Source organism: Nansenia antarctica (assembly GCF_963989245.1).
Source record: "Nansenia antarctica genome assembly, chromosome: 1".
NCBI classification, from domain to species: Eukaryota; Metazoa; Chordata; class Actinopteri; order Argentiniformes; family Microstomatidae; genus Nansenia; species Nansenia antarctica.
Window position 1 is genome coordinate 7332044 of NC_137674.1, and position 23982 is coordinate 7356025.

Here is a 23982-nt window from a genome sequence, read left to right on the forward strand (position 1 = left end):
GTTCTGTGCCCTGCAGTTGAGCTTAGTGCAGAATCCTGTCTGACTGAAAGAACTGGTAACGTCAGAAGCACAGACAACAACAGCTCTTTCCTCTACCTCACAGACACCAATCACCTGAGCTTAACACTACAGTACACCAGTGTTGAGGGGACTGGTTGAAACAGGGTTTGGCAGCATACTGCATGACATGTCTATGAGTGGATCAACAAGGTAACTAGTATTCTTCATAAGGTGATATGTAATGCATAGTTTAGTGTGTGCTATATTATACACAATGGTTATCTTTGTGTTGACATGATATATAACTCAACCTTTTACATTCAAATATACCAATACTACTGAGAAGCTCAGAAGCATTGATGATCACAGTGCCTCTAGTGGAGTACACTGTTTCAGTCAAAAAGATCAGAGATTCCCAAGTATGGTTGATTAGCTCATTCCTCTGGAGAATCAGAGAGAGCAAAATGTTCGATTACAGCCTCCATGCCTACAGTATCACTCTCTGTCGTGTCCTCGTTTTCTATGTACAGTTTAGGCAGAATATTTTTCTTCCTCATTTTCATAACATTTGTCATCATTATCAGCATCATCCTCATCCTCATCATCCTCATCGTCATCATTATCATCAAAGCCTGTTGATTCCAACCAAAAATATCCTAAACATATCATGCACAACATGCTTTTCCATTGAATGACAAGACACAATCATGACAAGAATAATAAAACATGTCAAAAACCTTGATCTGTCTGTGAGGATCAACCTCACCTGTGATTCAGGGTCTCAGAGCTCCCTCCCTCTGCCATAGTGACACATCTTCCGCTAATCTGAGGGGCATTACCTTGAGTTGCTGGTCTCTGCCAGCCTGTTGTTCATAATACCAAGGGCGCCCACGCCCCCAGAGAATCCATTATGCCGTGAGCCACCGCACACTGTCCTGGGGTAGCCATTGGCCGACTCCGAGAGCTGCTTCTGCATGAGAGCCAGCGAAACCTTGTTAGAGGCCGTGAGGTCTTTCATAGAGATCATCTCCCCTGAGAGTCTGCGGCCCTCGGTGTCACTGTCCGCCGGTCCGTCCGTGGTGCTGGGCGGCCGTCCGAAGCGACCTTTCCGGATCCTGGACCCGGGCCGGATGGCGTTGCGGCGACCCAGGAGGGCGTTGCTCTTTTTGCATTTCTGGCAGCACAGGCAATTCATATGCTCGAGCATCCAGTTGAGCACCTGCTTGATGACGATGGAGATGACGTTGAAGAGCGAGTAGATGCAGCACACGCCCGTCAGGATGAACAGGAAGTTGGCCAGCCGGTAGAGGCCCAGGTACTCGTAGTCGGCGTCCTGGCTGCTCACCAGGTCCCCGAAGCCGATGGTGCTGAAGGTGACGAAGCAGAAGTAGAGGGAGTCCAGGTAGGCCCAGCCCTCCACGGGCGTGTACATGGCCGAGGCGCAGCAGGAGATGGTGATGGCCGACAGGCACAGGATCAACATCACGTGGTACACCGAGGGCTTCCAGCCGGGGAGGCTACAGGCGGAGAAGTCGTGACGGATCCCCGGCGGGAGGAGACCGCTGTTCCGGATACGGCGCTCCCGCACCGCCTTCATCACCACGGCCAGCAGGGTGATGATGCGCTCCAGGAACAGGTTAAAGAAGAGGATGGTGGCGGCGCAGCCCAGCAAGCCGTAGAAGATGAGGAACACCTTCCCTGCCACCGTCACAGGGGTGGTCATCCCGAAGCCTGCAGGGGGTCAGGGAGACAGAGAGTTAGACACTGTTATGTAAAAAAAAAAAAAAAAAGTTTTAGTGCTGTTCAGGCATAGACAGAAGTGTTTCAATATGTTGAATGATATTTTTTGCAATATGAATGCAGTATCTGGCTTCGTCATTCAGTTATCGTATGTTACTTGCCTAAGAAGACTAAGAAAAATGTTTGGGAGGACAATTAAGCTAATCTCTGAAATCTTCTGCTGTAGATGCATGAATTGGCCTCCTCTCTCTCTACTAATTTCCTAGACAATTGGGGTAAGTGTGAGAGCTAAGCAGGACGTTGTTAAAGGTGACCAGAGGGGAGAATTAGATGTTTGTGGATTCTACTGCATGCGTTGAGTTGCGCAGAAAGTGGGAACACTTGAGTAGAGGTCAGAGGTGAGCCACTGATGCTGCATCTCTACTGCCGTCCCAAGGGGGAGCATTAGCTAATGAATATCACATTAACGGCCAATCTATACTGTAAGCTAGAGGTTGTTCTCCACCCACCTCTACAGAAACACACACAAGTACCGCACACAACCCCACCTCGAGGTACAGTATTCTAGCAAAATACAGTAATATAACTGTCAACTGTATCAAATTCTGTACAGTACTCCGACATTCCAATATTGAATTCTGTCAACAACAAGAGTGAGCAGAGAGATCACTGTCTTTTGTTCTGTGTCAAGGTTAATTGATTTTTCCATCACTGTTGTCTTCCATTTCTTTCTGCCAAGAAGCTAAATGACAGATGTTCTTTTCCAATGAGACGTGTATGGTGTACGGTAACTAGCCTTTCAGTCACGGGTAATAAATGATACCAACATCTGGAGGGCTTCATGACACCCAAAATGGCTTTTTTGACCTTAAAATCAACACACACACACACTCACACACACACACATACACATACACTCACACACAGTCACACACACACACTCACACACACACACACACACACACACACACACACACACACACACACACACACACACACACTTGGGGATAGTACCGTGGTCACAGGATTTTCTAAAAAGCAAAGAAGTCAACCGATCAGAGTTTTTGTTTTTTAGTTTTTTTATAAGTCCAGGATATTGACATAGTCAAGTATTCACAGGGTATTTTATGGGTTAAGAGAGATGAGTGGGATGACGTAGCCAAATGAAGTCTTTCATTAAAAAACATCACTGAGTGCTTCTTCATTGTTAATTAATTAACACCCTCCCTCTCTCCCTAGCCTCGCAGGAGGAGTATGGAGCGGCCAGATTAAATCTTCTCTCTATTAACAGAAACAGCCCTCCGTTCCGTCTCTCATTACAAACTAAATGACCTAAGAGAGGAGAAGGCACCAGGCATTGATTCAGTGTGCTGTTTCAAAGCCATGACTTCAGCCCACTGTGTCAAGTTGCATTAGGGACAGACTAGGACAGTAATGAAAAGCAAAGGAGAGGCAAGCTAAAAACCAAGACGCCAGGGGTTTGCACGGCTCCTTGCACTCCTACAAGGCTCAGAGACATCTTCATTCAGGAGGATTCTAAAGACCAAGACCTGTATGTAAATAGAACTAATGTGTCCAAAACCCCAACCTAATTCCTGGCCTCATCGACGACCATTATTCACCCATACTGAATACTCTCCCTTCCCCGTCAAGCGATGTGATCACTATAGTACTACGGGCACGAGAACTCCTAGTAAAGGTTCTCATCTTTCCACTAATCCAATTCCATCACAGTTGGAGGAAGAATATTTAATAAATTAATATTCAATGACGCGTATCTATGCAATGACAATTGAAAAATGAAATTCTATTATGCTCTAATGCCTAATGTCATGTGGATAATTACACACGAGATTACCATTTTTACAGTCTTAGAAGCAGAGATCTTCTTCTAATAACTGTATTTTTTTCCAGACAAAGAAATAAAATGAACACTAAAGGACGAGTAGAGAACGTGCAGAGATTGTGATTGCAGAGACCGCAGGGGGGTTTCCACCTAAAAATGCAAAACAACTTGGGGTTAATTTACCAGAGAGGCTGACACAGTTTAGACTGAGTGGCTCTCAATGTGCCCCAATTACGAATCAGGAGAGCCCATTGAGCAGCGTACGGAAGTGAAATACAGATCCAACCAGATCCACACAGTGAACACATTGCAATTTGCACTATGCACAACCATGAATCATGTCGCTGTTTCCAGTCTTATATAAAACTAACTGGATAATGCCATAAACACGGCGATATTACAAGGAACAGATGGAAATAAGCCAAATGCTTTTTTGAATGCGTACATGTGAGGGAAAGAAAAAAAGCGAGTAGAAAGCCTTCCCAGAAGAGTAGAGACTGTTACAGCAGAACACGGGGGAACAACTCCATATTAACGGAGCCTGCTTTTACTGAGTGCACACAGTAGGAAAGGATGTAAACCCTATAAGGTCAAAACTAAATTAAGGACCAGGAAAAGCAATGTAGGGACAGGTGGTTGTGCATTAAATGCATACATGTGAGTGAGAGGCCGATGCATGTGAAAGGGTTAGAATGAATGAATGAATGAATGAATCGTTTAATGACCACACGACCAAGGTCAGTGGAATTTGTTGTCGGTACAGATGAAAAAAAAATCAATACAGTAGTGTCAAATACATCAAACATACACACATTACGCATGACCATCATGACTATAAGGACAATGTACACACATAATGTACACACATAACCACAAGTCAAAATCATAGTCAATATTTACAACTATAAAGTGAGTTGTGAGAGTGATTGCAACAAGGGGGAAGGTCGCTGCGACCACCACAACCCTTCCCTGATTAGCAGCAAAGCTACGCTGTAAACAAACCTGCCTGCATCTACGTACAAAAAAGTTCTAACTTGAAAACAAATAACCTGGGCTATTTCACCAGGCTTAATGATAATGACGGTTGGAGCACAGTGACCTGATATACCGAGGCAATTCCCATTTCTCTGATGACTATGTTCATCTGACAAACAAGAGATAATTCGTCATTAGATGACATGGGGGGGGGGGGGGGGGGGGGGGTCTGCAGTAAGGACAAGGAGCTGAGGAGGCAGAAATAGGCACATCCCTCAACGTCTGCACCATGCCACCACCACATTCCTTCTCTGATTAGCAGCTCAAGATACGTCAAGCCTGGACACAAACCTGCCTGTATCTGTAGGTACAAACAAGTTCTAATCTAAAAACAATTTCTTCGCCAAAAACCGGAGCTATTTCATCAGGCTAAATGGGAATGGCGATTGGGGCACAGTGACCAGACAGAGAGGCAGCTGAGATACCCAGGCAACTTCCATTTCTCTGATGACGTTTCTTCTCTGACAAACAAGAAATAATTAGTCATTAGATGACATGGGGGGGGCTGCAGTAAGGACATGGAGCTGAGGAGGCAGAAACAGGCGCATCCCTCAGACATCACAGTCTGCACCATCTGCTAAGGAGAAGCCAACAGGATTACAGGGAGACTGGATGATGATAATAATAAGCACATTCATACTTTAAACACAGCACATATTTACATAATCTCACATACAGAGCTACAACATTTACAGATGTTGCCAATAGAAAATTCCATTTGATGTTTGGGTCTATTCTGTACAATATAGCTAACCAATACTATGTGACATTGTCTGATGAAAAGGTCTGCATGTAGGCAATTCTGGCGCAAATTACCAAAAAGCTTTTTTTTTTATTTTTTTTTATTTTTACATTATGAAAGAGCCCACTCAATATAGGATTACTAAATACTTATCATATCTGAATTGGATTCACTGTATCATCTGCCGTCATGCTTCATGCTACTGGGTTAGTGATTACATGGCTTGTAAACAAGCTTATGTTTAAGGACGTGTTCAAAAGCAAGCGCAGTGTGATCATCTAATTATGAGTAGTTACGTGTTTTTAGCATGTTGATGCTCTATCGGCATGTTGTGATATGCTAAACATGGGGTTAGATATTCATAGCGATGTTCTTTCTTAGCTGCTAGCTAGCTACTACCGCGACTTTCTCCGGTATTTGGTTTGAGGTGTATCAACATAAGCATTTCTTATTTGACATTCAAACAACCAACTATTTTCATTTCAATGTATGACATATCATTTGAAAGCTTACAATCAGCACTTTTATAATCTGTAAAAACTGAAAAATGACCTTGCCCAACTTGGGGACTTTTTCACCAGACCCTGTCACCTATGTGCAAGTTACAGTACACCAACTGCATCTACCCTACTTTTATCAAATGCAATATGTGATGCATCACATCAATTCAGTGATTTGAATTTCACAATAATTCACAAACACACAATGCAGACTTCTTGTTAATGGTATCTGTTATACAGACACACTGTATGTGTTTTAGTGCATCAATAATCCATGTTGTTATGCAACATGGGCTGTACTATAATTACAAACACATAATTGACTTGTGAAGAGGTGATCATAATGGAACACATAAACCTGAACAATAATTAGAAACAGGCCTTTCAGACATAAATTATCTGAAAAATCTGTACAGCTAATACACGGCACACACGCACACAGCTTGCCCGAGACATAAACATTCTCTTTTTCTTTTTGTATCTATTTTTCTCTCTCTCCCATGATTGGATTCCCCTGTCATGCATTTTGCATCCTGCCTTCCCGAATATCGATTTATTGTCAAGACAATGTGCGGCATCTAACCCAACATTTATTTATTTTATTTTATTCCTGGAGATGATTCAATACTATGTAATTTAATTTTGAGATGATCTAAGGAGCAGTACGACACACCATAGCTCAATCTGCATTCGTTCAGGTGTGAAGAAAATATGATGTAAACGCCTACTCACAGTACAGCATGTAGCATACTGTATAACAAAACACTACATCAGATTCAAACTGATCAAATCAAAACATAAGTCAATCATGACACCTACAAAAACAAATTTCTGATTGGCTTCCTCTGCATGCATTGTAAAACCAGATAAACATACCCACTTTATCTAATCTATGTTATGTATGATTTGCTCCTATCCGTTAAAGTGAGACCCAACTCAGTGTTGTTTTGACGTGTTCTGACTATAACCGTGTATGCACAGTCCATGTTTGAAGAAAAGCCCTCTTGTATTATTCTACAATGCAAACACACCTGTCCAGCAGAAAAAAGGAACTTAGATAATTTATCACATTGATATGCTTCAACAAGGATCCTACAGCATCGAACCTCAGTCAGACTCTGACACTCTGAAGACATTGAAGGTGACAGTATGGCCATATTGTATTATTGTGTGTCCTTTGTTTACCTGGAAACAGTGGTAACTATAGAGGGGGAGGGGGAGAAGTGACAACCCTCAACAACATGTATGGCCAGAGCCTTGTAGTACTGGCGTGGTGATTCAACAGGCATCGGATATGTTGTTTATCAGCCCTAATGTGTGAGCACAGGGCCCTGAAATTGAAGGCTGTGCAAACCCAACCTCTTTCATGGCCTGCTAAGTTGCTGACAGCTTCAGTAATGATATTGTATCATACACACACAAACCGTTGGCCAGCTGCCTCTGAGGGATGGCTTGGCAACACTGCTCTGTCACTCGCAATTAAATGAGGTCTTACTAATTATTAAGGGAACCACCACTCTGTGATCTCGCCCCTACTGCCTACGGCTGCCTACGTGCCTCTGGCTTTTAGAAACTGATCCAAGAAGTGTATGCAAATTGTCATTAAAAAGCTTTATGCACAGTATTTTTAAAAAGTTTGCATCTGGAATAAAAAGTTGGTATTTGTAAGTATCCCACTATTTGTAGTATCCCACTACAAAGTTACATTATCATCATGCGCTACAGAGAGTCGTGAGAGTCGTGAGAACAGCACAGAAGATCACCGGCGCCCCCCTCCCCTCTCTGGAAGAGCTGTACAACACACGCTGTCTCAGGAAGGCCCCCAAGATCTCCAGGGACCCGACCCACCCTGGGTACGAACACTTTACCAGGCTGCCCTCGAAAAGGCGGTTCAGGACCCTGGCCGCAAAGACAAACAGACTGAAGAACAGCTTCTACCACAGGGCCGTCCAGGCCCTGAACACAGCAAAGACCTAAGTTCTGGGCCCTGGACAGTCTGGACGGATTGTATGGCAGCTGCTGGACTGAAAAAATCAGGTGTAGTGCTGAGGCACAAACATGTACATTTCAAGCCTGCAAACTGTGACACTTTAAATAAATGTGAAACAATACTATTGTGCAATATGACAACCCTAGTCGTCTATCTGTACAGTATAGTACAGTGGATAGTGTACATAGCCTTTATTTATGTAAACCAGCTCCTTCCCTTGTGATTTTTTTTTTTTTAAAGTGTTTTTTTTTTCCCTTTCCTAACACCAGGGGAGCCACCCCTCCTAAATTTCGTTGTTTGGTACCTGTACTGTAGCAATGACAATAAAGTCCATTCATTCATAAGGCTCAACGGATTTGTACGAGGAATTGTGTGAGGGAAAACAGTTGATATTGTACAGTATCTAATTGATAGGCCTATAGTGGTACGGCAAAGATAACTTTATAATATAAGATGCGTAACTTTCTTTTTCCTAACATAGACAAAAGCAAGGCCAGAGAAATGCAAAGAGCACAGAGAGTTTATTATCTCAGTGCACTGCCAGCGCAGAGAGCAGATTCTATCAAATGCTGATAGTTTTGGGGTGGTTAAAGGTCTCCCAAAATGGCTGTGTCCTCTAAAATGACTATGGTGTGTCTTTGCTTGATGGTTTGCCTCTGTGAGTTACAGAGGTGAGAGTGTGCCTCGGCCCTTCTCCCTGTGTCAGGGCAGATTTATGCCCCACATCTGTGGGTGTGTGGAGGTGTGTACCCTCCGTGCAACCGGCCCAGACAGGAGCACTTAACTTAGATGGGGATTTATTTACACTCAGAGAGAGAGAGAGAGAGAGAGAGAGAGAGCGAGAGAGGGGGAAAGGGAGAGAGGGAGAGAGAGAGAGAGCTGTGTAGAGCTGTGGAATGTAGAGACAAGACAAATGGAGGTAGAATCTACTTTCCTCCTTTCTCCTCTTGCTCACTCTTCCCTGCTCTCCCTTTGATTGTGTGTGTGTGTGTGCGTGTGTGTGTGTGTGTGTGTGTGTGTGTGTGTGTGTGTGTGTGTGTGTGTGTGTCTGCGAGAGATTCAATTAATTCAGTATAAACGTATTGTCAAACTACCTGATTGCTTCATTTCATTACTTTCTGTGTCATTACGTGTTATCGGCTCTACACCTGAGCTGGGGTATAATAACATAATAACAAGGTTATTCATTTCGCACCACTTCATGCTTTCTCCCTGTACGCAAACATATGAGTTAATTATGATAGCCAATAGGGTCTCTCATGCTACAGGGGGATTATTTACGTTCAAAAGGCAGCATGAACAGAGAGTGATGTGGCTGATGGTCAATACAGAGCAAATGAGCCTCTCAGCTCCCCGTGCTCTCTGGAGAGGGAGATTATATATGTGCTCTGGCTGGGGAAGGATTCTGCTGTACGTCACTCTGCCACAGCACACAATCTAGAGGGAATATCCGCACCGCCTTTCCTGTGATAGATGGTCCTCTGTTCTTCCATTTTTAACTCCCTAATGCCACATCGTGACCCGAGAGATCTGAGGAGAAGGGGACAATGGAGATGAAAGCAGAAATGTGGTGGAATGGAGTGGGGGGGGGGGGGGGTGAGGGTGGCAGTCATAGCTGACCACAGGCAAGAGTAGGGAGAGGACAAACATTTTGTTCAATTTCATGTCTATCTTCAGATTCCTGCATAAATTGCGAAATGATCCTCATTCTATACATAACTTCCCTGAAGTTCTTAACTTCCCTATACATAACTTCCCTATACATAACTTCCCTGAATCAGAGAAAAAATATTTTTAACACCTACTGTATGATTCTCATTCATTCAGAGTCCATCCAATCCATCATTGCTTGAATGCCACAGCCTATTTGAGTATTGTTGCTGACCATGTGCATCCCTTCATGGCAACAATGTACCCATATTCTAATGTCTATTTTCAGCATGATAATGCACCATGTCACAAAGCAAAATTAATCTCAAACTGGTTTCATGAACATGACAATGAATTCAGTGTTCTTCAGTGGCCTTCCCAGTCACCTGATTTGAATCCAATAGAACACATTTGGGATGTGGTAGAATGGGAGATTCACAGCTTGAAATTGCACCTACAAAAACTGGAAAAAACTGGAAAAAAGGAATTGCGTGATGCAGTCATGTCATCATAGACCAGAATCTCAAAGGAATGTTTCCAACATCTTCTGGAATCAAGGCCAACAATAATTGAGGCTGTTTTAAGAGCAATGAGAGGCCCTACCCAGTATTAGTACAGCGATCTAATAATGTGTTCAGTGAGTGTACTGTATCAAGCAATCAATTGATTGATTAACATGAAATCAAGGTGAAGAGGAGAGAATGGGAGGTATAGATGGAGGACAGTGTCTGTGAACTCTCTGTAAAGGGTATCGGACCCTGCCCAAGAGGGGAACACTTGGGGTGATCTTAGAGAAAGGTTGAGGCTGACCAGACCTGACAAGACTAATACATTATCCAATCAAAGAGCCAGGTTAATATTGCCCCAACAGCCCCCATAGGAAAAGAGAGGAGGAGAGACACAGCGAGACACACAGGCTGACAAACCCCTGGGCATTTAAAAAAAAAAAACTGATTGCATTAACATTGTTTTTTGGTTGTATCATTGTATCCATCATGATGAGAAAAGTCTAAAAAGGTTTATACAAGGATGTTGATTCACTGTCACTATGCCAACCACAAAGAGACGATGGAAAATAACTGAGAGACAACGTTGGACCAAAACATCGCTGTGGTAACATTGTCTCATACAGGTTATTTTCTACCCAGTCTCCAAATTATTATGTTCTGGGGAATTATTTCTGCAGCACACTGCAAACAAACTTTTAGTTAAAAGTTAAAACTCTTCACTGACCTGGTGACCCAGCAAGAAAGGCACTGCAATGTCAGACAAGAAATACAGAGGCGAAAACAGATCGATTTGGTAGTTCACATATTCGACTTTTGACATTGTATTTACATAAATAACATTTAAAATATATCTAATTGACCTTCAACAGCCACAACATTTAAAAAAAAGAAAAAAGAAAATAAATTAATGTTAATTTTCAACCCATGGACAAATAACACAAAAAACAATACTCACACAACCGCTGCACAATGTCAGTTTGGTTAGGTGTTGACTGTGTTACAACGCAATGAAAGATGCCCAAGGGGAGGGAGATGAAGACAAGGTGGGAGACAGGAAGAGAGACAGGAGGAAAGAGCAACATCCACCAGCACAGATTGTAAATATATACCGCCCACCTCCCCCCGGCATATTCACAGCAACAATAACAATAACACAGATGGTTTTGACCCAGCGAAGCAGGCATGCAGTTTATCTAAATCAAAACATGGAGCGCTGTATGGGAATGCAGCCGGGTGACATGTCATGTGATCTTTCAGAATACTGACAGAAAGAAATTCCAAGCACAATATCTTTGTTATAAAAGCCTCATACTGTAGACTAGTCTCCTGAAATCTCTGTTTCCCCCCAGTGTACAGATCCAGTATAGTTCTCCATCCCGTTCAGAGCGTCGGCCCACTAGCACTGGTGCTTACTGAGGTAGGATAGGGCTCCATCATCCCCAGCTCTCAAACTTGGGGTTAAGGGGTTAGAAACTCAGGTCAAAGACGACTGCCCTCCTCTTACCTCGTCCATTATCTTAATTCTGTCTGCTGAAACAGAGATGGCCTGTAAACGCACTGGGACTGCACAGTTACATCACACCGGTGCACACCAGAGAGCCTGAGGGTCTAAAGTGGTTGAGGGGTTGAGGGGCACGCTGTCTCTGCATGCCTGGCTGGCAGGCAGGCTCCATTGAGGAGCTCGTCGAGGTGCTCGTCGTGACTAAACAAGTGGGCTGAATGTGTGGTTGTGTCAGCTCTGGGTGAAAACAGGCCCTTCTGCAAACAGGCAGGTTACTGCGGCTGCAACAATGACTGGGACAGCTGCTGCTGCTGCCAGGGGCTAGATAGGGCCGGAGCTTAGTCAACAACAGAGATAACATACACACAGACATTGTCTGATGTTGGACATCTTGTAGAGAGCTGCTGCTCCCCCCCCCCCTGCCCTGATTGTCTGCACAGTACACCACACAGTGGCTGCCTGAGCCTGGGCTCATGCCGTGACGACAAGCACATTATATGGTCAATTTGTGTCCCATCATCAGTTTGTTTATGCAGTTTGTTTATGCAACTCATGCATCATCTCACGTCGCTACCACTCTGGGCTGTAAGGTCACCACGGCACCACTGCCACTTAATTGAACTATTACTATTATTGTTATTACTATTATTAGATAGTCTTTTGGGAAATCAGACTCAGTCTCCAGGCGTTAATGATGTTTGTCATGTCAACATGACTGATAAGTGAGAGCTGAGAGAAATGTTCTAATGCATGCACATTATTGGAGGACACCTGTGAGTTTTATGTACGGTAATTATGAACTTGTGAGAATAAATAGGTTAATTCACTTTCATTTTCGATTGCGCCTTTTTATTCTGGAAGCAAACGAAGGGGAAGTGTGAGTCTTGGTCTTGATACAATGTCGTTGTCTCTTAAACAGTGAGTCCAGAACACTGAAATCCAGGATTCTAACTCATACACAGGAGTGTCTAGAGCAGCAAGGGTTGCAAGCTTGGGCTGGGGGTCGTGGTGGCCTAGTGGATAGTGAGTTGGATTGAGTTCAAATTCCACCTGCGAACGCCACCACTAGTGTGCCCTTGAGTAAGGCAATTAGCCCTGAATTACTCCAGGGAGACTGTCCCTGTAATCTCTAATTGTAAGTCACTTTGGTTAAAATTGTCTGCTAAATAGTTAAAATGTAAAATGTGACACAGTCTGATCATTTGGTCCGCATGTCGGCAACCAATCAAAATGTTCTGACTTTTCTTTTGAAACCCGGAACTAGATCCCCACTGCTACCTAGTTAACTAGAACACTACTTTCCATTGTTAGCAGGCTCGCTAAACAAGCTGTATTAGTTGACTAGCGATGTGTCATTGATTTTCAACAACGCGGAAATGTATTCACATTTTTTCGAAAGAAAAGTCGGATCGTTACATCGGATCCCGATATGAGGTTGAAAGCATTAAAATGTGTCACAAATGTAATGTGACAGGGAGGTGCATGGGGTGACCCAAAAACCCATCTCCTATCACCAGCCCTCACCACCATGTAGAGAGGAACAGAGAGGCAGTCATTCTGAGATCAAAGGCAGATAGAAATCCAGATGGAAATCTGTGAAATAAATGGAAAAAGTATACAGAGAGAATCCCACTTCCACTTCTAAACCGCCACGATCCTGAGTGAATCCACATGATCTCTCTCTCTCATGTGTCACTTTATAACTGCATTGCATGATATAAAGACACACATACAGACGCACACACACACACACACACACACACACACACACACACACACACACAAGCGGCAGCCCAGTGAAGCTCATAAACAAAGGCCACATTCTGACAGGTCCCACTGCCTCTGTGATTGTTCGTGCTTACTGAATAAATTGTCCCTGCTTACTGAATATACTGTATGTGTTATATGTATGTGTATAGTCATTACTTTTCCTGATCATTCCTTCCGCCACAGGTTTCAATCATTAAACGATGTGTGTGTATATGAGTGTGTGTATGAGTGTGTATATGAGTGTGTATGTGTTTGTGTGTGGGTGCTAATAACTCAAATGATCAACTCACACACACACACACACACACACACACACGCACACACACGCACACACACACACACACACACAAACACACACACACACAAACACACACACACACACACAAACACACATGATCATGTTGATGCAGAGTTGTGGAGAGAAAATGAATGAATGAATGAATGGTCTTTATTACAGGGGAGGGGAGGCTTCAGTTACCATCAAGCATGCAGAACACCATGTTACTGGCCCTCGGGGTGCACTGAGAGGGACACTTGCTCTTTTGTGACCTATCAACTGAGTAAATGTTAAATTAGGGGGAGTAGGAGGGGTTTCTCATTGACATTCTTTTTTCACTGAAAATGTGACGAAATGCACCCCAGGGTGCTGTCCTACAGACAGAGCCTCACAGAGCTGAGAGCACAAGGCCAAATGGCATCAGATTCCACCTCCTGCCAAACTCCTCCACAGCGAATGTAACAGATGACTGAAAAATGGCTAATCCGGTGTTCTGGCTAATAGCCAGTGGAAAAAAGAAAAGTTCAGAACACAGGATTGTCTGGTAGTTTTACATACAAGAGGACCAGTAATGAATACATATGGTGTCATTAGAATACAAACAAATGCATGTTGCCTCTTCATCACCTACAGTACATACCACAAATTGATTTGATATCTTTTTGGATGTGATAACAATATAAAAACACCACTCACGGTTAATGCCCAATACTGCCTAAACACCACGCGAGTCGTTTTCATACAAACTAGGTTGTAAAGATTTCATCCAAGTGTGGTGTTCTGCTTTTTATACAAGGTATTGTTAATACAAGTCAAGGGTTAAGGAGACCAGATACTCAGGTCTCAGAGCTTTATCACTGACTGTTGGTGTTCATGAATTAATACTCATCTCACATGCAATGCTGTGGCAATCTAACAGCAATACTACATACTGCACATACTGTACATATACTGTACAATATTCATGCGCATGTTAAGGTTATCCCTACAAGGAATGATATGTAATGTGTGTAATGTGAAAGTTAGACCTCCCTAGTTTTGACACACTGTATGGTGCAAAAGTAGACTAACTGCAGATCACAAGAAAGATGGTGATGATAATGATTTGGAGTACATTTTAGGCTACTGTGCAATAAGCCTTTGTATGGTGATTGGTGGTGTGCTGTTGCATAATATTACACATTAACAATTCATATTTAATCAAACAAAATAAGAATAGGCTAGTTTGGAATAAGTTCACAGAAGTTGTAAATGAGTCAAATATGATGTATTATTATTAACAATAATAATAATCATAATACGTATTAATAATAATATTAATTAATTATTATTATTATTATTATATACTCGGAAAGAGTGAGCCAGACACAGTTAAAGTAACAATCTATAACTGTTGTGGTTTATTTCTGTTTAAAATGTTTGCCACCAGTGCCTTCTGAGCTTATCCTGTGTACAGTATTTCAAAATGCCCATACTAAGAAGCCTTCAAGCTTTATCTAACCTGTTGTCTGTTGATATAGTCACGCTCATGATTAACACTTAATAAGTTGTGGTTATGCGACCAATAGGCTACCATTAATTAAATGTATGATTGCTCACCATAAGGTCTGCATGCTTTCCTGTGTGTCGATGCACGTATAAGATGTAGTAATACGCTACACTTTAACACTTACCAATAGTTGACACTACAGTTCCGACAAAGTAAAACGCCCCAGTAAAATCCCATCGTGGCCTCAGAGCGTCAGCTCGAATTCCAGCGGCGATCGCAGCCTCGTATTCCCGCAAGAAGGAGTTCAGATCCTGCAGACTGATATTGAACGTCTCGCTGAAGTTGAAAAGTGTCTTGTTCCAGCGTCCGTGAGCCTGCAGCTCCGAGGGCCTCTCTATGGCGGAGAACACCGAGGCACCGCAGAGCAGATATAAGATGATCAGGATGGCGAGCAGCAGAAAGCGGCCGTTGTCTTCGTTCATGTGAAGGGAGCGACAGCCTGGCGGTATCGGGTCAGGCATCATCCAAATTTCAGCACCACAAGCGCGCCGGACAGCGACATGCAGCTCCGCACCGGAGAAGGCATCCACTCACTTCTCCTCCAACTTCAGACTTATCAAAGACCCTTCCTAGCCCACAGTGGGGGGTTTTTCTTCTTGATTTTCAAAAAAGGTTATTTTTGTGACATTTACAGTCACAAATCAATCTCCTTTCTTTCTTGCAATTAGCTTTGTCCCACTTGTGGATATGCTTAACTATAAAACCGTTATACCATTATTACATGGGGTAGAACAGCCATACTTGTAAGACAGTACAGAGCATACAGTAGCCTGCCACACTCACTCAGTGGTACTGACCTCATCCACATCTAGAGTTCAAATAGGATACAGCTGACTTAGCAGTGGCAATATAATATAACTGAAGCGAAGAAACGATCTACTCAGCTGTTCTGATACTGTAGTTCCTCATTTCCATTGTGGTATAGGGGGGTGGACATGCATTCACAGTATTACTCCTTTGGGTCGCTTGCTGCACCAAATCGCTGGTCCCCGTTTTTACATCACGTTGTCAGTATAGGCTACTACTTGACACGGCCGAATTTACTACTACAAATACGTACAAAGACGTCATTGGGATAGCCTCTGCTTCTGCATGGCACATCTCTGTCAGGTGTTTCTTTATGGTAGCCTTTCTCCTCAATCCTCCCATGACAGACTATCTGATGCGTGGATAATGCGGAGCTGCAATCCTATAATAAGGATGGGATGGTCGAGAAACAGACACACTGGCACATCGTATCCAATCTGTGCATAGGCTGTCCCGAAGTCTGCAGAGGGTCCCATACTGTCACCAGCGGAGAAGACATCAGTGAAATCAAATCTTCAACCATCAACAGTTAGACACGTTGGTGAGATTAATTGATGGAAGATGAAAGAATACATCCATTGTTGATAATGAGTATGGCCCTCCGAGTCCGACCACACACGCCGGTGACGGCTTTCCTTTTACCTTTTTTTCTTGCATACGCGCTTTACCAAATCCCATCCACTCAAAGGGTCCCGCATGATCCATAATGACCTGTTCACTTTGCGCATTAAACCCTAAGCCTGTGTGGGATACCAAACTTCCACTTAAAAAAGTTCATCATCGAATCAAACATAGCCTTACAGACTGCGATAAGCGACGTATTGCTGTTTTCTTCATGCAATTTGACACAAATGCGGTATAGCCTAACCAACGTACGCAATCGGTTGATCAATATGGCAATCAGTATCAGATTGTCTCTGACTTTGCTTCTGCCGCACCACCGTTGTCATCCCTGACACACAGGGGTGAGGCGAGGTGGGGCTTGTTGCGTATCTGCCACAGGCGTTCCCGAATGCGCAAAAAATAAAGGATTTGTGGAGCTGCACTCAATCAGCCACAACCGCGCGTTACGTATAAAATAAATAATAAATAACGTATAGACCATACTGCGATACAGCATGCGTTTTTCAGATAAGTAATTCTAACAATCAATTTCAGTAAATGTGATTATATATTTTTAAAGTAATATATTTAAAGTAATATATTCTCTATATGGTGGTAGAAAACTCCTCGAAATAAGCTTATTTATGCAAAGCTTTTTTGCACATTATAGGAAGTGTTTAAGTAAGAGGTTGTGACTCGGACTCCCGTCTATTTAACAGAAATCACTCTTCTAATGTGCCAAAGAGTAATTATTCAAACTAACAGAAACACATACAATTTGTTCAGTGCACATTTAATTGATTAACAAAATCAATGACGACATGGAGAAGCCGGTGTTCCGTCTTGATGATGCACTCGACGGCTCCTGTAGCCATGGTGCAAAACTATATTCACTTTCTTTGCTGTTTTTAAAATTTACTGATGCTAATACACCAATGAAACATCGAAGAGCAAGTATCGAAGAAGCCAATTAGTGAAGATCTGGGCTGCATCGTTATCAAGTGTATCAATTACACACTTCATCTAATCCAATTGTGAGATCAAATATATAAACACAAGATGGATATGGGAGGAAGTATAATTTATGTATACAAATGCTTTTGATCTGTTATCTTATATCTCATATCAAAAGCATTTACATAAATTATACTTCCTCCCATATCCATCTTGTGTTTGATTAATATATCTCAGAATTGGCTCTAACAGACATGGTGGAGGTATGTGGAACAGAGGCAGAACAGGGCTGGGAGAGATAGGAGTAAGCCACCCAGAAAGGCCAATATCAACCAAGCTTAGGCCTCTCTCAAAGCCAACTCATTGTCAACATCAGTGCATTGCCCGGGGTCTGCCCTATAGCCTTCCGCTCATTATCCTGAGTCTGTGATAGATGCAATGAAGCATTTTTCGATATATGGCTGTATGTCCTTCCAATCCCTCTTCCTGAGTAACCAAACAATGCTAGGATCTTAAATAAATCAGAGAGTGTAAACAGAGCTAAAACACAAGTTGTTGCTTCCTGCAGGGGACATTAGGTCAGGAGACACCTGTACACGTGAGACAGGAGATAGGTCCACTGGGAGGTAGGAGAAGGAAGCCTCCTATGAATAGCCATGAGGCGGAGGGAGGGACACATGTTACTGGAATGAGACCAGGAAGAGGAGGAGGCAGGAGATTCGACTGTACCATTTTCCCTGCAGAGCAAGTTTTGGTTATGCAGATTGAGAACATATGGCAATATCAATCATCTTGACGCATGCTACTTTAAAAAAAAGCTTTTAAAAGAAAGCTTTTACTTTGTAAAGATTGCATGAGGCTTGTCACATGTCCTCCTAACCTGTGAGTCTGCAGGTTAAAATTACTGTTACAGCAACAGCCTGTGACGGTGGCAGGATACACATACAGTCATATTGATTATTGAAAAACTGATTCCTCTGGAAACCTCATTCATCATTCCACTCCAGAGCCAAATGCGCCTGCTAAACATTTAAGCTAAGGCCCAATCCCGTTTCCCTTTCCTACAACCTAACCTACGGCTCGTTTTGGAGTGCCAAGCCCTCTGAAACAGAGCCACAAGGGGTAGTGATTACAATCTTCCCCCAATGAAATGGGACAACCCTTCAATACCCTGATATGTCATCAGTAGCATCATAGAAAAGCATGGACACTCACGATTCATTCACAACTTAGAAGTTTCACACTATCAATCAATTAAGTCATCAAATAAAAAAGAACAATGCTTTGTTACCAGGCCAGTTCATGACAGAATAGCGGTGCTCTGTAGGCTAGCAACCCTGCTCCTATCCTGCCAGTCTGCACTGATATTAGAGGAGCAACTGGCAAAGTGGCTGAACTTAAGTTAAATTACGGGCGTCATCAAAGGGGGGAAATACGACATGGAAATATGTCAAAATGCGGGACTATCATGCACAAATCAGCCTTAAAACATGTAACGTTAGATAGATAACGTTAGTAGACACGGAGCTCAGTTTTTTTAATAGCGTTCCGAAATCCGATATGACAGGAACGCTGGAGAAACAGCCGTTGCCCACGGCATTAGTCAGCTACATGATAAAACCCATCAATAATATTACATAATAACAACTGCTCGGATTAGATTGCGAGTTGTTTTCGGGTTTAAAGTTAGTAATGAATCTTAGTGCTCTCCTGTGCAAAATGTGCACTGCACACTATAGGTTTTTGTCTTAAAGTCATCACTATGGCCGTGGCTCTCCAAAAAACGCTTCACTACTTCATCTCTCGGGAGGTGAAAAAGCGTTCTGTGTTGGGTGGATGTGCACCCAGGGACAATACAAACACAGGGTGACGGCATGCTAACGAGCTAGTTGAAGGAAGTGAAGAGCAGGTGAAATGAGGCGAGAGAGAGTAAGTAAGTAAGTAAGTAAAGCTTTATTTATATAGCACCTTTCATACAAGAAATGCAGCTCAAAGTGCTTTACAACAGGAATAAGAACATAAAGTGAATATAAAAACATATACAAGCATAGAATGAATATAAAAGCAGGGGAAAACAGTCAAAAGAAAAGGTAAAGATGTACATTTCTTACACACTATGTGATACATGTCACATACTATATTATTTTAGCCCCCTCAGTGAGTGTAGTCCTGTGGGCGGAGTATAATGTGCAGAGACAGCTTCCTGATTGGTGCATGCAAATGAGTGGAGAAACATGATGAAAGTTTGACCTTTCTTTGATCCATTGACTTGCCCCCGGCCGCCCCATGTGCCTGGTCTGTTCCGCCGCTGGGGCACCTGCTTGGCTAGCTTGGTGCGGGGCTATTATGGTCTGTGCTTGCTTGGCTGGGCCAGGTGTGCTGGTGGTGGGGCGGGTTGGGTGTGTGGGACGGTGGGGGCCCCCCTGGGGAGGGGGTTTGGGGTCCTCCGCTGGGTGCTTGTAGGCAAACTGGTAGTAGTCGCTCTATGAGTAGAGGGCTGCAAGGGAATTTTCCTGGCTACACAGTGTACAGGTTTTTACTTTTGCCTGCTTAAGTAAATTATATTTACTTTTAGTATTAAGTAATACTCAGTCAGTATGTAAAGCGCATTGAGTCGCATCTTGTGAGAAATGCGCTATACAAATAAAACTTGATTTGATTTGATTTGATTTCCCAGGACCTTTAAGACTAATTAAGCAATAATGCACTTGAGTCCATGTGTTATGACATTTTTATCATGGTGGTGGTGATCTGCAACTGTGATGATTAAAATGTCATAACATATTTCTGCTCATGTATTATTGCTTAATTAGTCTTAACATGGTAGAGTTTGGTGAATTATAGTTTTGGTTTGCTCGCGAGGGGAGTGTTTTCCAGGTTACTGTCAATCTCACAGTTATAATGAGGAACACAAGTAGTGCTCAAAACCTGCCTGTTCATTCCAGACCCAACACATGACCAGTCCACCAGAAATGGGTGAGTATCTGCAGTGTACGGTTTATTGAAATATATAACTAATAGGCACAAATTAAGCCTCAGCAAAGACAACTTAAAAAACAACGTATTTATTTATGAAACATTTTATTATGGTCTTATATGGAACATGTGAATAGACTTAATCATTGTGTCGGCTATAGAGCTCAGAAAAGGTGAAATTGTGAACACGCTACCCCAATATAATCTCCTAATAATCTCATAGAATGCATAATATGTTATGCCATAACTCAGAATCGATTGGGCTACCTGAACATCGTCTGTTCAATGTGAGTGTTTATTTTTTTAGAGATTTTCTGTATTCTGCAGAATAAGTTCTATGGAGTGCTGCAGTGAGAGAGGAGGAGTGTCACCCTGCCAGTTGCTCTAGCTCCACTCTCCCTGAGTCACAGAGGTACATTTCCCCAAATGTACAGTTATTCCCATAAAACGTAAAGAACGTTCTTAAGAACCTTTTTGGGAATAGCTAATTATCTTCACTTTACTTTTAATACTAAAGTTAAAAGAAATAACAGTTAAGAAGATTTTGTTTTTGTTTTTAATTATCACTGGCTGTAACAGTGCCAAATTGAAGAATTGTCTGGTATCTACAAAGTGACCTCCACTTTAACAATGCCTAGGTTATTAAGAAGGTACTGTTATGAGTCAGCAAGTACAGTATGTCCTGTCAATAGCTATGAGAAAAACAACTTTATATCAGAGTTGTGCCTGTTTGCACATGTGCACTGTGTCAATCGTTCATGAATATTCATATTGCTCTTGCCTTGGTGCACACTGACTAGCTTCCTCGGGAATACAATCAATATTCATTAGCCTACCCTTCTGTGTTGGTGGATAATAATTCCCATTAAGAATGAGCCCACATGTGTATCTTGTCAGTCTTTGGTTTGGCAAAAACATTATTTATTTTTCTTTCCATTGACAAGGATTTTCCCTCCAAGGACCCAATTAGGTATTCCATCAACAACGTTGGGAGTGTATCCTGTAAGAGGTTTTAGAGAGGGAGGTAAACAGGCTAAAGACTACTCTTAAATTGTTTCTAAACACCCTATTGGCAGCACTGCATCCACTTTCTATGGAGGAATGCTCATCATCATGCACTAAACGTCCCAGCACAAAATGGCAAATTATTGCCACTATAAGATGCCATGAATTTGAATTACGGGCTTTCAATGGTGAGGCGTTGTGAGGCTACGCATGGACAGGCATGCATGTAGGCTTATTAATAAATGATAGAAATAAGACACTATAGATCCTATAGCGTTGGCCCTCTTTTCCTTGCTGTCTACTTGGTATTTAACCACTATATGCACACTGTCCTGACAATTACTATACCAAACTCACTTCTCAGTCTAAATAATTATTCTGCGAGGAGGATCCAGAACATGAATTTGATACAGGCACATAGAATTTTCCATTCCAATCTGGCTTCAGGGCTGCCCACAGCACCGAGTCTGCCCTCCCGAGGGTAACAAACGATCTGCCCCGCAAGTGTGCTGCCCTGGTGCTACTGGATCTTAGTGCAGCTTTTGACACCATTGACCATGCCATTCTCCTAGACCGCCTCCAGCAGGGCGATGGCATCTCCACTTCAGCTTTAACCTGGTTCACATCTTACCTCAGCCCTATATCTTTCTCTGTGAAAATTGGAAATTGTTTCTCCCGTGTTGCTGACCTCGCCTACAGGGTCCCCCAGCGGTCTATCCTGGGCCCAATTCTTTCCTCCCTGTATAGGCTCCCCCTCGGTCAACTCATCCAACATCACAACATCTCGTTTCACTGTTATGCAGATGACACCCAGCTGTATCTCTCACTAAACACAGCGGAACTAAGGGGCCAGGCCCCGACTCATAAACTGCCTGCTGGACATCAAGGACTGGATGGCGCAGAACTTTCTGCGGCTAAACGAAAGCAAGGGGCAGGTCGTCCTGTTTGGCTCCACCATTTCTGTTGCTCAGATCACAGGTGGCCTGGAAAGCCTGTCCGCCCCTGGTGAAGCCCCAGGTCAGGAACCTGGGTGTTGTCTTCCACTCTGACCTCAGTGAGCACAGTGGTGAGTTCCTGCTTTTTCCAGCTCCACACTATTTCTAAAATCAAGTCCTTTCTTGCACCTGCAAAGGGTCATCATCATGCACATTTTCTCACGGCTCAACTACTGTAACTCTCTGTCTGTCTCTACACAGGGATAGTTGATGGGATTTTGAACCGTCTGCAGCTGGTTCAGAACGGTGCTGCCAGATTGCTGAGGCGTAAGTAAGTAAGTAAGTAAAGCTTTATTTATATAGCGCCTTTCGTACATGAAATGCAACTCAAAGCGCTCAAGGCGTACCAAAATGCGAGACCACATCTCTCCAGTCCTGGCATCTCTACACTGGCTCCCTGTCAGGTTCAGAGTGAAGTTTAAAACCCCACACTGTTTGTTTTTAAAGCCCCACACTACATCACAGAACTCTTGGACGACGCCTCCACCATAAGATCCCTCAGATCCAACGAAATCCCTCAGATCCGCCTGATCAAAGCTGGTAGCAAGGGGAGATCGGGCCTTTGCCGTGGCAGCTCCAACGACCTCCCACTGAACATCAAGACCCCCCCGATCTAGAGACTTTCAACACTCTACTTAAAACTCACTACTGTCGTGAACTACAGCGCTACTGAGATGTTTCTGATGTGTTATATTATAGTATGAATGTCTGTCTTTAAAAGTGTGGTTATGAATGTTGGACGTCCTCCGTGTCTATTTTGTTTATTTTGTTGTCCTTACCCGTCTGTGTTACCATTATTCCATCATGTTTTCTCTCTGTTTTAGAGTCTGCGCCCAGGGTGCCCTAAACCGGTGTAGTTTGGTGCGTGTTTAAATAAATTGACTATGACTATGACTATAGAAAATAATTCTGAAAATAGTCAAATCATATCCTGACATTGGTCAAATCATATCCTGACATTGGTCAAATCATATCCTGACATTGGTCCAGACTCCAGACTAACACACCTGTCACTCCTGCCAACTCTACTCTCCTGCTCAACAGTCACAGTCCCCAAGGGAGCCAGAAGAATGGCAATTCAAACAAACAAAGCATTACTTCCTGACCAGCCAATTAGTCTCAGGGGTCTCTGGGATATTTATGCTGACAAAAAAAGTTATTTTATTGAAATGTCACTATATCTAGCCAACACTCATTTTTTTTATCAATAAAACTTTCATTTAGTTGAAGTTCATACACAGCTTCATCCGGTTGCTAGGGGATTGTGGGTAATTGTGAATTTTCATTCTTTGTGTTGAATTATCTCACTAATCAAAGTACCGGTGATGTTGGTTCGTGTTTGATTCTAACTCTATTACGTCTGAGCTCATTTTCATGCATGTGTTTTGTTGGTGTGGTTGGTCCAGAACCCATTGGTGTGAAGTGTGTGCAAGGCTATTGGTGTGGCTCTCCACTTTGCACAATTAAAACTGTTGCACAAGGCCATTCACATTTTTTTTTTACATTTAGCAGACGCCTTCATCCAAAGTGACT

At 42.9% G+C, this 23982-nt stretch overlaps 1 protein-coding gene across 1 annotated transcript; it reads right to left on the minus strand.

Moving 5' to 3' along the window:
* Positions 1-835: 835 nt before the first annotated feature.
* On the minus strand, positions 836-15573 carry kcnk12 (potassium channel, subfamily K, member 12; the record flags this gene model as incomplete). Its single annotated transcript, XM_080533082.1, has 2 exons — positions 836-1731; positions 15234-15573. 2 exons carry the CDS (start codon positions 15571-15573, stop codon positions 836-838), a joined length of 1236 nt encoding a protein of 411 aa, XP_080389208.1.
* Between the last annotated feature and the right edge of the window lie 8409 nt (positions 15574-23982).